Genomic DNA, 16930 nt, shown 5'->3' on the forward strand with positions numbered 1-16930 from the left:
GGGTGGAGGGAACTGGATGGGTGAAGGCAGGTGCAATTTAATTTATATAAGTTCATTTTTAAAAAGTTAGGTACTTTAAGAGCTGGGGTGTGACATGCAGGGGATGGCCCACCTCATGGGACAAGGAGAAATGAGGTCTGATGCATGCACTGTAACGTTGTGACAGGCAACGCCGCTCTCTGTGCATGTTCAGTTCTCCTTGGCAGCTCCTTGGAGGCTTTTGACATGTATTTTGTGTGCTTTAGTAGTGCAGAGGGATGCCAACGGATTTTGAATGGAGGTGAGTTTAGACACATTGTTGGCTAGGCTGAGAACATACAGAAAAAAAGGTTAGAAAACAAGCCAGTCAAAGAACCACAGAATAATCTGACCAAGATTTTCAAAGGCAACCATTGCTTTTGGGTGCCCAGCTGGAAACATGGCAATGGGGGCACTTGTCTGTGGAAAACACTGTGCAATAATTTACGCTGAGGCAGTGTGTTTAGGTAGCTAAGGCACCAGATGGTGAGTAAAAAGATTTTATTCCCTGTATTATACTCTACCAGTCGCTTGTATAACCTTGGACAGCTTGCCTCAGTTTCCTTTCCTCACCCTGTCTCTGCCTTGTTGGTTTAGACTGTAAGCTCTTTTTGGGGTAGGGAGAAACTCTCACAGTGGGACTGTCTAAACGCATATTGCACCATGCTTGTTAAAATTAGAGCTTATTGGAAAAAACTTCAGGGAACCATTTTCATTTGGAAAATGCAGTTCAATCTAATGGAAATATTTAATGAAACTGAGCCAATGTTGCCAATATTTCATTTGGGGGAGGGGGAGAGGAAAAATGATTCCAATACTGTAATATCCTGTTTTTACCTTTCACAATGGAACATTTTGAGGGTTTTTTTTAAATTTTGAAATGGTTTTTAATTTCCAAATATATATAGATTTTGTATTCTGTTGCTTAATGTAGACGGGTGTGTGTGTGTATACCTTTTGCATCCACTGAAACCCAAAAACTTATTACAAAAGGATGTATCTGTGTATGTGTGTGCACTAACAGAATATAAAATAAAAAGGCATAGCTGACATGAAACATTTCAGCTGATTTTGCTAAAAGAAAAATGAGGGTTGGGGGGTTTTTTTCCTCCAGAATTTTCTTTTTTGGAAACATTTTCAACTATTGGAGTTTTATACTGGATCAGAGTGAAAATATAATTTGATATCTCAAAATCCTGTGTAAAAACAAACTTCCATCTTTGCACAATCCTAGATACAATAATCTAAATCCTTCTATGAACGCTTACTTTGATTGAGGGACTTATTTTAGTTTAGCAGACACCTATTCCTTATTGATTTTCAGAGATGTAACTGGTCAGTTTTGTTCTCTGGGCAGCTCTGCACCCTCCCACACCTGCACCCTGAACCTTTTTTGCTGTGGCAGTGCAGGGGGAAGGACACAAAACAGCAGCAGTGGCACATGGTGCAGGAGCTGCTGCTGGAGGTTTATTGTGGCTGGGAGAGATGTCATGTCTTTTTTGGTGTCTACATGCATGTCCAGCAGCCAAAAAACCCACCAGTTTTTGGCGGCAGAAAAAGATGGCAACCCTCCCAGCAACAGCAAAACTTTGGCTGCTTCTTTTGCACTGCACACCCTTTGAATGGAGGTGAGTTTTTCACTGTCTCTTCTCTGCACGCTCCAGTGCTGCAGCTGGAGTTGCTGCATGGGGATGGAGGGGAGGATGGGCATCTCCCTAGCACCTCCCCCCACCCCTACGCACACCCTAGGCAGTGCCTGTGGCCCAGCCATCCTTACACTACTGTTGATTTGACTAAACTGAAATGGGCCTGGTTTAAACCATTTTTCCCATCCTGTCTTTTGAACTAGTTTAGTGAACTTTGCTTCAGATGGCAACTTCAGTTAGACAGGTACCAGGGTGTGTAGATACCAGCCCCATGTGAGTGTAGAGTACTGAGCCAAATGGGCTCTCGGGCATGATAAAAATCCTGTATCTCTTTGCTAAAAAATCAACACTTGGCTGAAAATAATTTGCAAAAGTATCTCCAGGGGGAGCTTGCTCCTTCTAATTCTGCTTTAAGTATGGAGCCCTTGCTAGCTTGGCAGGTTAGACTAAATGGGAGTCATCTTTGGCAGGAGTAGGCCTAGGTCAATGTTGCAATGAAGCAAAAATTTCGGAGAGCCCGCTGGGTTAGATGACTCAGGTCTTGCGCAATTACAGTTGTAATCTAGAGCCCTCTGGAAGTAGCAATCTTGCTGGCAAAGACTGGGCTGATGCTCTGCTGTGCTAAGGCCGCACATGTTGGGCCACTGAGGCATAGTCTGCTTTCATGGCTCGCTCCTCTCACACAGTGTTCAGCCTGGTGCTGAAGCCACGTGGAGGGGAGGAGCGGATGCTGTGCTAGAATTCATGTTATCACCAGTGTAGGAATGTTGCAGTGGCTTATCGTTTCCTCTGGGATCTGAACAGTCGTTCTGCTGACAGAGGGTTTATTATCTGCTGGTTGAGACATTGTGGGAGAAGCCAAGCCAGGATTTTCTTGTATGCATGGGAGGAAGGAAACAGTGCAGAGCAGAGCTGGAGACCTGCTGAGCGATAGTGTCTGGTACCCTTCTACGACATTCCCTGCACCATTGTAGCAAGAGAGCAGCCTGGCACCGACAGTCTGATTAAAAGGGAACAGTGTGGTTCATTAAGAAAACACATCAAGGTTTCCTCCACACACAGGGTCTTTCTGGGGGATTTTGGGATCTACGACCTTGGAGCTGGGTTTCTCACAGCACCAGTCAACCCCTCAGTGCCAGGGCCTGCCCTTTCTCAGAGTTGGTCTGTGTGTTTAGATGTAATATCTTACATTTTTTCAGAGTTAGTATTGTCAGAAGGTGTAGAGCTAATGGCACTGGGGACTGACATCTTGTCTTGGGCCTGAGCCCAGGGTAGAAACAGGAATTCGGCAGACCATGAAGGACCCCTCTACCAAGCCTCTGGACTATGCCCAGGAAGCGCACAATGAAGCACATTCTTCCCACTCATTCCTGCTCCCCATATGCCAAATCCCACAGATGAGGCAAAGAGCCCACTTAGAGTAACCCCCATCAGACATCAGTAAGTGCTCTTGAGAGAAAGGACCTAAGAACTGTGGTAGTTGCATGGATCAGGGATATGATAAGGTGGCTGCATTGCCTCATTTGAGAGGTCTGTGGAGCTCAGAGAAGCAGTGAATGGGGGTGGAGAGTCTGTGCCTCATGTTGATAATCCTGGTCACAATGAGGTGTTGGCATGGGAAAGCAATGAAGTCCCTTTAAAGTGCTTCAATGCAATGCTGAATTGGGGCTTTTATCCACTGAATGGCTACACAGCCATGCTGTTCTGCCAATGCACTTTAAAGCTAGGGACGGACATTCAAAAAGCCTGAGCCTGAATTGATTCAATCTTTGCAGGTTAGTCTAACCTGCATAGGTTGAACCAGTTTGCAACTGTAAAAACATTTCCTCTGGACTGAGGAAATACAGGCACATGCCTGCAGTGGTTCAGGTTAGAAGCTGGGGGGTGCTAGAGCAGCCCTCCCTTTCTTTCCATACTGCTGAACTGAGAGGGGGCGGAGGGGCATAGCCAGGTCCCAGTAGGATAATCTGATTAAGGAGGGGTGTAAATCCCCACCCTGCCTGCACCATCCCAGGCTTTTCCCTGCTCACTGGGTGAGAGTGTTACCAGCTCTGAGCCCCTGGCTAGTACTCTGAAGCAAAGAGGAGCAAGGGGAGGGGCATGCAGTGCATGCATCTGTTGATGATACTGAGCTTTTCAATCTCCCTCTCCCTACTTCTTCCTACTTTCTGCAAACCTAACAGGTGAGGGGGTGCTGATAACAAGAGTGTTTATCAGCCCATCAAGAAAACAAAAGCCTCTCTCATTAGTTCAAGCTCTTCTTAAACAGCTTTTTCCAAGGAAGGTGTGGAGGGACATTACCAGCTGATCTGTTGATTATCTCCAAAAAGACTTAAGTGTTCTGTCTGCCTCCCAGTGAAATTGAGGACATATAGATACCTCTTAGCATTAGCTAGCCTACCACATGCCTAGGTTCTGTGGGGCTGGGGTCTGTGCTATGGGAGATAGGAGGGGAGAGGATTCTTGCTTGTGTAGCAAGCAGCAAGAGGTGGAGGGTAGGGTAGACGGAAGCCAGGCAGACCCTGCTGTGCCTGCAGTCTCTCAAACCATGGAGCAGAGGGGAGGGGTCATCCTTGGTGTGAAGCAGAGAGCCCCTCCCAGCCCAGAGAGCATGCTGGGATGCTGGGGGAGTTTGGTTTATCTTAAACCAGGAAGGGATCTGGGACACACATTGCATACACTGGTTTGACCCAAATCAGTTAATTCTGATACTACATTCAACCAGGTTTATCTCAAACCAGTTTCAGCCATTTTGAAACTGGTTTATGTGTACTGAACTTCTACTCTGTTACAGGTTTAAAGCAGTTTTTGATCACTTAAACCAGTTTATGTCTAATGTTTGTCCCTAGCCTAACTGCCCTAGGAAAAAGAAGCCAGTTCAATTTCCCAGTCCATCTAATGCTACAACCTGTGGCTGAGGCTGCCAAAAAAGGGCATTGTTTGCCAAGATTTCAGCATGATGGGAAACTAGGCACCCCTGAGATGGCAATCACTGAATACTTTTTGCAAAAGTCTCAGGACAGATGTAGACTGGGTGGCACAGAGGACAGTGGTCAGATCAACAAAGCAGGACACTTGTCAGCTGTACCAGAGATGTTTGGAAGGTAGGGAGTGATGCCTTCTAAGCAGGGCTGATGCATAGGGGAGGCACCGGGTGGTCGCTGACCCCTGATTCCCCCCGCCACCACTGCCAACAGTACTGGAGGCATCTGTGGGAGCTCCTGCTTACTGCCGCTGCGCTCCTGCTGCCATACTCCTGCCACCGCCGTGCCCTTCCAGTCACCGGGGGCATGCGTTGTTCATGCTTCCAGGTGCTGCAAGAAGGATTACCCTGGAGCTTGGGGTTTCCCTTTACAGAAGTGTCTCTTTCTAGGAAACGGCAGTAAATGCTGCTGGGCTTAAAACGGGAATAGTTGGCAGTGGGAGTCCTGTTTAATGCTTCAGCAAACCACTGGGAAATGGAGGCTACTTGTTTGGATATGTGCTCCTGGGTATAAGCATAGTTTGCAGAAAGCTTTTTCATCTCACACACTGCAGTGTTATGTATCAACCTGAGCATTCAGGATGTTTTCCCTTCATTCCCATGTGTGTCCATGGAAGTGGGCGGACTGCCTAAAGATCGCGTTTTCCTTCTGGTTGGCAGGATGACAACACAGTGGAGTGTGGAGGATGAGGAGGAAGCAGCAAGGGAGCGACGCCGAAGGGAACGGGAAAAACAGCTCCGGTCCCAGGCAGAGGAGACCTTGAACAACACCAGCTCTTGCTCAGAGAATGAAGTGCCCTCAGAAGAAAACCAGTAAGAAGAGCTTGAGTATAATTCACTGTGTCAACATGCTCCATCCTATTGCTTGGGCAACCTACTCCGATGCAGCTGTTTAGTTCTGTCACCCACTAGCGATGACTTAGCCACATGCAGTGGCTGTTATGTTTTCCAACCACTGGCTACTGTGATTTGATTGATGGATAACCTAAATTGTGTCTAGAAGAGCTTGGGCTTTTAGTTGAGGCAGTGGAAGCTCATGCTGTAAAGGCCAGAAGTATAAATTCACTCCCAGGCTAGGGCAGAAATTACACATAAACTGGTATAAGTGATCAGAAACCGGTTCATATCCACAACACAGCAGAAGTTCAGTGTGCATAAACTGCTTTCAAAATGGCTGAAACTGATTTAAGATAAACCTGGATGGATGTAGTATCAGACTTAACTGATTTAGATTAAATTGGTTTATTGAACTTCTGTCCCAGATCCCCTGCAGATTCAAGTGAACTCACAAGCCACCAGCATCCCAGGATGGCTTTGTACCACCCGTGCAAGCTCCTCTTGCAGGATGGGTGGCCTAGCCTTGACCCAAGCTGTCTGTTCCAGCCAAGCAGGGAGGCATGCTCTAGCACCCCTGGCTTCTGCCCTGAGCCACTGCAGGCATGTGGCTGCATTTCCAGAATCAAAAGTGAATGTCTGTTCACTTACTGATTCAACCTACACAGCTTAGCCTAACCTGTAAAGTTTGAAACAACTCAGCCTTGGACTTTTTGACTGTCTGTACCTAGCCCCTGACACTGGCAACCCACTCAGGATAGCAGTTTCACTTTTTTAGTTGATAAATTGGGGCAGTTCTGTAAATGTTGAGCTAGTTCAATGATTGTCAGCCAGGATGCTTTGGCACCCTGGGGTGCCTTGAGAGCCTTCCAAAGGTGCTGTGGGATGCCACACAATGTTACCACTGTTATGTATGCCAACATGATTCATAAGATAATCCCAGAAATTTTGAATAGAAATTCGTAGCGTTAGAAATATTTTGCCCTGCTGTGGTCTTCCTGAGGTCTTTGCATCAGGAGTCCCACCCTATTATTTTTCTCTGGTTCAAAAATGCGTGAAAGCTATGAGCTGACATTTCTGAGGTGGGCCTTGAGTCTAAAAAAAGGTTGAGAACCACCGAGCCAGTTCATCTCACACTCTGCAGTGTGTTTTGCAAGGCTGTTTAGCACGTGATTAACTTTCAGCATGTAAATAGTTTCAGTGGACTGCTTGAAAGTTAAGCACTTGCCTACGTGTTTTGTAGGGTCATGGCTCAGATTAGTAGGAAAAATGAAGTTAGTAAAGAAAAGAGATTGGGAAATTGTGAACTCAAACGTTTTAACCAGCTCTATAAGGCCACAACCCCTCAAGCATAAATGCAGCTATTTAACTTTGCAACTGGGATGGCAATAAAGTTCAGAGCATAAATAAGATGTTGCAGGATGTGGTCCTGCTTTCATAGAAAAGCAACAGATTCAACAATCCATTATGGAAACATGGGGAAATGTTTTCATTTTCCTCAGGAAGATTCAAGTTTTTGTTGCATTTTTATGTTGACCAGTTTGAAAATTAATGAAAAGAAGATAAGGCAGCTGTGGGGAGAGCAGGGCAGGAAATAGGGAAAAAAAAGGACAAAGAGGGAAAAAAACAAACCAGGTGCTTTTTCTTGGGGATTATTGTGAAAGCTTGTCTGATACTTTGTTATATATAATACAGTTTGTTGACAGCTTTTGGCAATTCAAAAATAAAACAATCAGGCTGGGATTTTTTTGTCTGTTTAATGAAGGGAGACAGCCCTCTCATCCCTGACCCTGATAGGATCTTGTACCTTATCCTCATTTTTCATTAGTGTTGATAGATTTGCATTCTCTGCCCAGTCAAAATCACGGAGATTGATTTTACTGGGAATTTTAAGTGTGCTAAAAATGGATTGTGCTCTGAAGCCAAAAATGTCATGCCTGGGTGCCTAATGCTGGTATCTGGATAAATTTAAATGCCTAAATAAAAACTCTGTATTTGCCAAAAGGTGATAAACATCCTGCATTCCTTGTTGTGTTCATTAGGGTTTCTTGGTGTTGAGAATCTCTGAAAGTCAGGCCACTTATATTGAAGTTCATTAATGGGGATTAACAGACTAATTTCAGGCAGCCAAATGTGAAATGTTTGGCCTCAGTGACCAAGGACCATCTGAAAGCTTATGCTGAAGCAGGAGTCAGCAATAAGCAAAGTAACTCAGAGTAGCAGCATACAGGTCATGGTTCTTCCCAGGTAGTCAGACCATGCAACTTCTCTCATCTGCTAAAGGTAATCTTTTAGCTCAAGTTGTAGAGGCCTTTTTTTTAAATATCAAGAGGTTCTGAGCTCAGTTCTCCATTCAGGGTTGTTGTTTCAAAAGGAGATGGGGCACACAGGTTTAGAGAGACTGCTGGAAAATCTCTAGGTGTCTTTTCTATAAGAATGGGCCAAAATCAAAACCTCTTATCTATACACCTAGAAACCCTGGGGACATTGGATAACAGAATCTGTTCTCCCCTCAGACAGGGCTGGCCTGCTGGTCATCTTGGGCTCCTATACACATGTGCGGAGCCTCCTCCAATGCACTGGAAATCCAGCGCATTGGAACAGATTCAAATAATCAAGTCTGCGGGAGCATGGAAATTGATGTGCTCGAGCAGCCTTCCACGTTACATGTATCCGCATCCCTGCACCTCTCTGTCCTGAAAAAATGGCGGCAAGGCTCTTTGGGATAAAACACGTTCTATGAGATTTAGTTCAATGCGGCCTGCTGCCATTTTTTCAGTGTGGGGATCCTGATACACATGATGCGTGGGCACTTTTAATTAGCACAGCCAGGGTTGAATTTACTTTTTAGTGGAACCTAGGCAAACAAACTTGTGGGCCCCTACTTAATACTGTATATTTATATTACTTTTTTCACTCAATAATTATAATATGTAAAATAAGCACAACTGGGCCCCTTCTTCACTTTGGGCCCTAGGCATGTGCCTAGTTTGCCTATGAGTTAATTCGGTCTCAAGTGCAGCTCGCTAATTAAAACATCCAGTGCCATGTCCTGCAGCACATGTAAAAATGCCCCTTGACTTCTGGCCTGCATGGATGAACTTTATCCAGCCTCTCTGCTTTGCTGTACAATCATACTGCCAGCACTAAGCTGCTGTGCCGTGCCTTCTCTAACTATGTTTCCTTCTCTCCAGCCATTTCTTGACCCTTCTGCAGCTGCTGCTGGCCACCTGGGCTAGCTTGCTCAACTAGGGTCAACATACCATTAATCTTCCATAAGGCTTTGCTTTCTCCCTTATAAACACCCTCCCTCCCCCCCCAACTCCTTACAGTGACTCATTCATTCACTGCACTGCTGTTTCTGTAAACAGGCCCTCATCATTTCCTTGGAGTGCAGGGCTTTGTGCAGGCAAAAAAGAAAATATGGGTTCTGGGTACTCTTCCAAACAGCTGCAATACCTTCCCTGTAGATCTAGATGCTGGAGTGGTGCCAATCCATTTTTGTGCTGAGAGGCTGGAGTCCCCTATTTCTTGCTGTCACCTCATTTTATTTCTCCAACCCAATGATTTTTGGAATGGAGACCAGGCTGTGAAATCACAATTGCCCCAAAATCTGACCTTTAACATGTGCCCCAAGCACATCTTGGAAACACCAGAGGTCTGTAGTTGGTATTCTTGAGCACCATAGAGGGGGCAGGCAGATCTGGAAGTGCCCTATAGATCCCTGTAGATACAGAGGTGGGCATCCTAACACCCATGGAGCCATTGGATCCAGGCCACAGAGAGCTGGACCCATGCTGTGGTTGGGTGACAGGGAGAAGTGGCGGTGGCAGCTGGGTCATAGCTTGGACCTGAGCTGGGTCTTCTGCCCAAAAATATTGCTGGCTGCTGCTGTAGAAGCTTCCCCATGAAACAGAAATCTCCCTCTGGGAAGCAGAACTGGCTGAGGGAGGATTTTCGTGACAGGGAGTGACTGCAGTAGGCTGTGCTCGCAGAAAGGTCGCTAGGGCTAGGGACAGACATTACACATAAGCTGGCTTAAGTGATCAGAAACTGGCTTAATCCTGTAACAGAACAGACATTCAGTGCACATAAACCAGTTTCAAAATGGCTGAAACTGGTTTGAGATAAACCTGGTTGAATGTAGTATCAGACTTAACTGATTTGGCTCAAACTGGTTTATACAACGTCTGTTCCAGACCCCTTCTTGGTTTAAATTAAACCAGACTCCCCCAGCATCCCAGCATGCTCTCTGGTCCAGCCCAGCAAGGCTGGTCCTGCCCCTCTATTCCCCAGCCAGAGCAGGGACAGACAGGGGCAGGGGGCTGGTCAGGGAGGGGTTTAATTCCCCCCTCTCTATCCTACTGCCAGGGACCCAAGCCTAGTCTTCCAGGCACTCCCTCCTTGCTGCTGCAGCACCAGGCACCATGGCCCCTGAGGCAGAGGGGGACAGGGAAGAGAGTTAGTCTCTCCTCTACCCCCATTGACAGCTGGGTCTGCCCTTCATTGCCACTGTGCTCCCTGTTCCTCACCCCAGGGGCCCTGCCAGGAGCATGAGCCTCTTGCAGCGTGAGTCCCTTCTTGGCGGGGGCCACTCTGTGGAGCACGGCAGCACTGCAGGGGCTTGCAGGGCTCTGGGCCGCTTAGGACCCCAGTGATGCCATGCACAGCCTGCCGCAGCTCTGCCAGCCCTGCAGTGCAGTGTCCCTGCTGGGAAGGGGCTCGTGCTCCACATTATGACAGAGGCTGCTGCTCCCAACAAGGGCCCTTCCCCCCTTGCTGTAGCGGTGGGGCAGGGGCATGGCCAGATGCTGGCTGTCAGGGCCCCTTGGGGTGGGGGGGCAGGGAAAAACGTTATTCCTTCTCCCTCCATCATCCAGTGGAGGAGACAGGAAGGAGCCTATTCTGGCTCAGGGGCCATGGTGCCCCACTGCTGCTCTTCCAGCTTCTTGAATGTCTGTCCCTAGCCTAGGGGACCTGTGCTATTTGGTACAACCTAGGACAGTGCTGTTCTTTGCAAGTCAATCCTCTAGGAACAGGCACATATGCCTACCATCTCCAGGACTACCACAGTATAGTTGGCAACAGGCATTGGCAAGGCCATTCTCTCCTCCTTCCCATGGGATGCAACTGGTGGCCAGCAGCTCCTGAATAGTCATAGCGGAGGATGGATTAGGACCACAGTGAGCACTCTTGGCCCATGGCAAAGCTGCCCCTGTGACTGCGGGGATCAGTAGTTTGGAGAATGGTGTTCCCTACTTCTTCCTGCATCAATACCATCCTGCATAGTATCTCAAATGGGGCCTCTATATGATGCTGATAACACTAATAGTAATAAGTAATAGACCATTCACATCTGGGATATCACAGACTGACATTGCATCACTGAGTTGTGAATCAAAGTCAATGTGGAAAATATCAGAGCTCGATATGAAACTGTCACAAGGAATCTGAAACACAGAAAGAGCTTCTTAGCTCTAGAAATCTCTGGCTAAGCCACCTTAACTTTGGACAGGAATCAGTGCCCCCCTCCCCATTCCCCTCCCAGGCCACTAGTGAAGACTTGCAGTATTAGGACCTTTAATGTCTCATAAGCTACCAGCTGCTTCCACGTTTTTCATAAAGCACCAGCTGCAGGAGTCAAGTGAATATGAAAATTTCAACTTAAAAAAAGGGGATTTTTTTTTAGCCTTCACAGTATCAGAAGAAAACTTGAAAACATGACACAAGGGACATCCTCCCAGCTCAAAAGTCAGTAGGAAATGGAAAAAACCTCCTTTCCCATTTATTATTTATTGGCGATTTCATGGCTTAAAGCCAGCCTTGTGACTTGGAGGGGCCTGGCTTATAACTCCTTTACCTTTTGGAGTTGATCATCCTGTGTCTTAAGGCTCTCACGTGGGGTCATCAAAGACCTAGAGAATGGAGAAGCAGAGAAACAAAAAATGGGGCCAGACTCCCTCTGCAGCAGGCATATGTGAGATACAAAGGAGCTGCTCCTCCCTCTGGGTGGCTGTGTGCTGGGGTTTGATGTGCTTTTGTGTTCAGCCATGGCTGTGGCATTTAATCATAGCTTTGGAATGCTCTCTGTATACTCTTTGGGCAGGATGATAAGCTTTACAGCCTCTTGCCAGCGGGTTAAGAAGTGCTTTTTCCCTTCTCTTCTTTCTTCTTTAATGAATGAAAAGAGCTTTTCCCTCCATGGTAGAACCCCAGGACACTTTTCCTGAGATGAAGCTTCTCTTTCTTGGCTTTTCCCGCTACAACTCCTTCAAGGCTTTGTAGGAGGCAAAAGAAGTGCTTAGCTGTGCCATCTCAACAGTGGATGAGAAACTGCCAACAAGTGTGTTCTCAGGGGCACTTGAACATGCTGTTATGAATCCACATGGGAAAATGGCTATGTGAAAGTGACACCTATCGACATCTTGACTTCCACCACAGCAACATTCAACCCCTTTGAGTCAGGAACTGCTTAGTTTGCTGGTTAGCAGAAGGTTGAAATACTTGCTCTAATAGTGAAAGGTCAGTAAGGACCCCAAAGAGCCAAGCCAGGTTGTCTTCTGTCTCATACCCCACCACTTGCAGCTATTGTCCACAAACTGGTCCTTAATCCTTGCTGGGGGCAAGAAGGCACAGAGTGGAAGACTTGTAAATAAGTTTAATGCTGACATCATAGAAATCATAGAGAAGCAGGGTTGGAAAGGGTGTTGATGGGTCATCTAATCTAACCCCCTACCCGAGGCAGGATCATTCTTATCTAAACCATCCTATACAAATTCATAATTTAACCTCTTAGTAAAACTGTGAACCTCACAGGTAAAGCAAGGGAACCACAACAGCCAACCCCCTGCTTTTGTACAAGGTTATTAATATACCCTCAAGAGATCTCAGGTAGAGTGAATATACAGTGATGGTTTAAGGCTCTTAAAGTGTCTGAGCACCTCTGTATCCTCATGCAGCCCATAGTGGCTAGGGCAGCGCTATTGTCCCGTTACATGGGTGTGGAACTGAAGCCCAGAAAGAATGTCCCGTGTGCACGATCGGGCAAGAAATCTGTGGCAGAGTAGGGCATTGGACCCAAGTCTTGGACTAGGGCTTTCACTATTGGACCACCCTTCTTTTCTGATTTATCCTTCATCCATTGCCTTGCACATTTTGCTGTCATTTCCACCACTGCATGTGTGGGTGGTGAAGTACTTCTGACTTGGTCATGCGCTGCACTAATTTAAATGGTTCAGATGGACACTGTAGAGCAAAGGTAAACTAGGCTTCTAAGGTTTTGAGCTAGTTACTAAGGCAAACCTAGCCTGAAGGTTGCTCTACCTTACACCCAGTGTCTGTAGCAACAACAGTCAGCTTGGGATTGGTAGGAACAGAGAAGACTGGTCACCCTCCTTTTCACATCAGAAGTTGGGGGGAAGTGCAGGGTGACTACACTGTTTGAGTATCCCCCATCTACAAGAGGGAGGTTGAGAAAGCTTGGTGGTTTCCCCTTTTAATGGAGAATGATGCCTCCATTTAATAGAGAATGAATGCAGAGTGCAGGAGTGGCTCAGGCCCCAAAGCTATGACTGTCTGAGGACAACAACTGTTACTAGAGGGAGGTTGTGATTTCCAGTTTGGTGCTAAGAGAAGAACAAGGTCCAGCTTGATCACTGTATGCCAGCTTTCCCATTCCACTGTACACATCTTTCTTCTGCTGTGTTTCAGGTGTGATTTTAAGCCCTCTGGGACTTCAGAGCTGGAAGAGGATGAGGGATTCAGTGACTGGTCACAGAAGCTTGAGCAGCGCAAACAGAGGTGAGTAGTGGAAAGCACATGAGAGGAACTAACATGCCTAAAAGGGGCCAGAAAGCAGTGCCTGCTTGCAGTGGGGAAAGGAAAAGCAGTGAAGGGGCTCTTCTAGAGGAGGTGGTATCTAGCCGAGTCCAAGCCTAGAGCCTGATGGGTGACAGCTGTAGCATGAAGTCTTGAGCTTAGCCTGAACTGCAGGATGAACAAGTCAAGGCAAACCCTCTGCCAGCTATAAACTTGACTTATCCTGGAGAGAGAGGCTTTAACTACTCCCAAACTCTGGGGAAGCTTGGATCTAGATTTAGCTCCTGATTGTGTTAGACTGTCCTGTCATACACTTTCAGGAAGCAAGCATATATTAGCAGAGGCAAAAAGTATCTTTAAGCCACCTGGGCTGCTACAAGTGGTGAAATTGGCCTCCAGGCCTTGGAGCTTGCTTTCTGGTGCAAGCCAAAAATCAAGGTTTGCCACACCCCAGCCCAGCTTGCTTCTGGCTTCTCCCCTAACCCCAGGATTGTGGGAGAGAATAGACAGTGTTGAGTTATTAAAGACAACTCAACATAGTGCTTTCTTCTAGCATGCTGCTCAGACTCACTACACAGTATTGGAGGTGGGACTGAATGTGACTGGTCTCAATTCTATGCTGAGCTAAACTCAAACCTTTCACTGGGTTAACTTGATGCTTGATTCTCTAGCCTTTGTGATGCAGCTTTGTTGTTAATATGGCGTTGGTGTTGGAATTTCTGTCCTGAGATGGGCCCCTTTTCTCCAGAAGGCTGAAAAAGCTGCAGAGTTGATAATGCAACAAGGAGCTGAGAGAATTATAGTTTTAGCTATATATTTTTTCCAAACATTTCAACTCCCTTAAATCTGGAACTACTTTCTTCCCCTTTAAAACCTCCATCCTGAAGACACTTGCACATATGCTTAGCTTTGTTCACATGACCATTCCCCTTAAAGTCAAACAGATTTGTGAGATCATAGCCTTAATTACAAGTGGATCCTTTTCATCTCTAAACCTGCACCTCAGTCTTCCTTCCTGCAATGGCTTTTCCATATAAGACTGACTCTGCTCAGTGTGTGAGTACACAGATGTATGCCTTCCCCTTAGTGGAGAGCATTTTCTGTTCTTGGTGGTATTGCATGTTCTCCTTTTCTTCCTAGAAAATGCTCTCTGGTTGGAGAAACTTAGAGGGGCGCTGAACAGCAGCTGCGAGAGGGAAAATTGGAAACACCTGCAGCAGGTGATGCTCAGCTAGGGGGTGTTCCCAAATAGCTGTAGCAGGGAAGCATTTAAATCAAGTTAGTGTAGGCCTAGCAGCCTTTTAGTTGAAGTTGGTTAGATGCTATAGTAAAGGTGTAAATGCTACTGTTGTTGGCTTGTTTGGAGTAACTTATTATCTCTGATAAGGTTCTCTATGTGCTTGCAGTAAATTTCATTGTAGTCCTTCAGGGTATTGCTTTTCCCACTCAGCCTTTTGCAGCTTTGGACTGTCAGAGAGTTATTTGATACCCTAGAGTGAACATGCAGGTATGTTACACTCTGTAGCCATTGGACTTGCTGGGCCTGCTGAAGGAATATGGCTGTACTGGAAAGGAGTGTTTTCTTCTTTAAGTGCTGAGCTGTGGCTGGAATCTGTCCCCTTGTGATGAAGAAAGAAGTACTTTTCTTTTCTGTTTACATTGCACATGCATAAGTCTTTTGTAATGAACTGGTGAAGTCTTGTCTAATGACCTGCTCATAGAGAAGCTTCACTTGAAGGAAATGGATCTCCTTGTTTTTTGTCTTGGATCATATATTGCTCTAATGCTCTATATTACTTTAATTTTTCCTTTAGTTCTGGTATTGGTCTCTGGTCCTGGGGTGAGAGAAATTGATTTTTACTACTGCTGCAGCTTTGAAGTTTTAAATAGCTGCCTGTGATCTGTAGCTATGCCTTTGTAATAACACAGTGATGGTGGTCTCCGTAGAGCAGCTCTGCATGTAATAGAGATGTGCAGCTAGTCAAGTGTATTGGGTTTGATTGTGAGAATAGGACTGTACTTTCAGTACAGGCCTTACAGCCTGGGATAGTTGTAAAAAGAGTTATGGTAAAACCTTCAGAGTCTGTTGTGAGAGCACCAGTTGGGTGTCTAGTAGCTAGTGGCAAGTATGTTGGATGTGTATTGGACTGTGTGAAATGTTTCTCCACTTTGCAGAGTTTGTTGGGGAGTAGTGGCATCCTCCTCCATGGTGATGTAACATTGCTTTTAGGGGAGAAGGTGGCAGAGGGGTCTGCTGTGATTCACTGAAGCATGCTGCTATTTTGGCAGAGGCAACAGCAGAAATAGACAGCCTTGCTGCCTGTTTTATCAATAAACACGGAGCAGGGAAAGATGCTTTCTTAATAAAAACTCAGCACGGAGCTGCTGGCTGCTGATGACTCTGGTTGGAGGTAAGTGATTGTTGTCTTTGACCTGCGGCTGACTCCCTATCAAGAAGTCCCTAGCACTGGCATGGTGTTGTGAGAGTTACTTTGATTCTGAACACCTCTGCATCTACTTAGGACTTGGATATGCTAGGATGACTCTGTGGAAAGCTGCTGGAGTTGAGTGATCCACCTCGGGCTTTATCTAGGGCAAAGAGAGCATGCTGGTTAGTGCAGGATATGTTGGGAGCACTTAGTTCTGTGCAGCTGTCCTGCGACTTGAGTGCAAATCTGAGAGGTGTTGCTTTCTTCCCTTATTCATGTTAAAGCTATGCAATCTCAAATATAGGCTGTGATTTATCTTTTAATAGAGGAGTAAGAAAGAAAGGCCCGTGGGGTAAACATATTTATTGACCGCTCTCTCTTTCTCTCTAATACGGAAGTCTAATGTGTGGTCCATGGGCCCCTGGGGGTCTGCAGACTGTCTGAGGGGTTTGTGAAACATGACTATGATCAATCAAAAAAATGTGAATACCTGCACTTGCATTTCAGAGGGGTTTGCACCTCCATTCAATTTTTTTTTAGGGGTCTGTGAACAAAAGTTGGAAATCTCCACTCTGTCTTCCCTGCCAGGAGCACCTGTTAACTGGTCTCCTTTTAGCTCAGGTGGATAAGGCCTGTGTTTAGGTGTGCAGGGTCCAGTTATTCTGTACATGAGTGTATTGGATCTGAATATATTTTGAAAAGGGGCTTCTGAGGAATGTCATCTGTCCTGTAGTGAGAGCTACAGTAAGTGGCCTGCATGCTGCCCCTGGGAGAGGTGTTGATTTATTATCAGCTGCATTGCAACCACTTATGTGTTTACAGTCTAAAGGTGCTACCCAGCAGAGACAAGTCTTGTTCTTTATTTGTATAGTTCTTCCTACAGTGGGGTCTGACCTATGACTGAAGCTTTGTGCTCCTGCGATGCAAGCAACTCCTGTGTTCTTCCACAGTGCTCATCGCAACTGTGTGTGGGTGTCAGTACTGTGGCCAGGCGTGGGTGTTCAAATCCACTCTGGGGATGGGTTTCACTGGGAGAGATGGGGAAGTGCTGGGCTAGAGTTGCTCTCTGGGTACTTTATTTCCCTATTCTCATACCCTAAAGCTTCTGGAAAGTAAAATGACAGGCACTTGGTAGTATTCTCTTCCTCATTGACCTGGTGCACCTTCTTGGATTGTTATGGCAATACAAAGCTGCAAAAGGC

The 16930-nt window shown here is 46.2% G+C and overlaps 1 protein-coding gene across 4 annotated transcripts in view; it reads left to right on the forward strand.

The window, feature by feature from the left end:
- LSP1 (lymphocyte specific protein 1) overlaps positions 1–16930 on the forward strand; it is a 92955-nt gene that overhangs the window by 49210 nt on the left and 26815 nt on the right. For 2 of the 4 annotated variants that reach the window (XM_090032481.1, XM_090032482.1), the window contains exons 2-3: positions 5308–5460; positions 13192–13281. In XM_090032481.1, coding sequence (XP_089888607.1) covers positions 5308–5460; positions 13192–13281 — 243 coding nt within the window. The remainder of the gene's footprint in view (positions 1–5307; positions 5461–13191; positions 13282–16930) is intronic. The other 2 variants (XM_090032483.1, XM_090032484.1) reach the window with 1 other exon arrangement.

The sequence above is a fragment of the Crocodylus siamensis genome, chromosome 2 (genome assembly GCF_052110815.1).
Source record: "Crocodylus siamensis isolate JL-2025a chromosome 2, ASM5211081v1, whole genome shotgun sequence".
NCBI classification, from domain to species: Eukaryota; Metazoa; Chordata; order Crocodylia; family Crocodylidae; genus Crocodylus; species Crocodylus siamensis.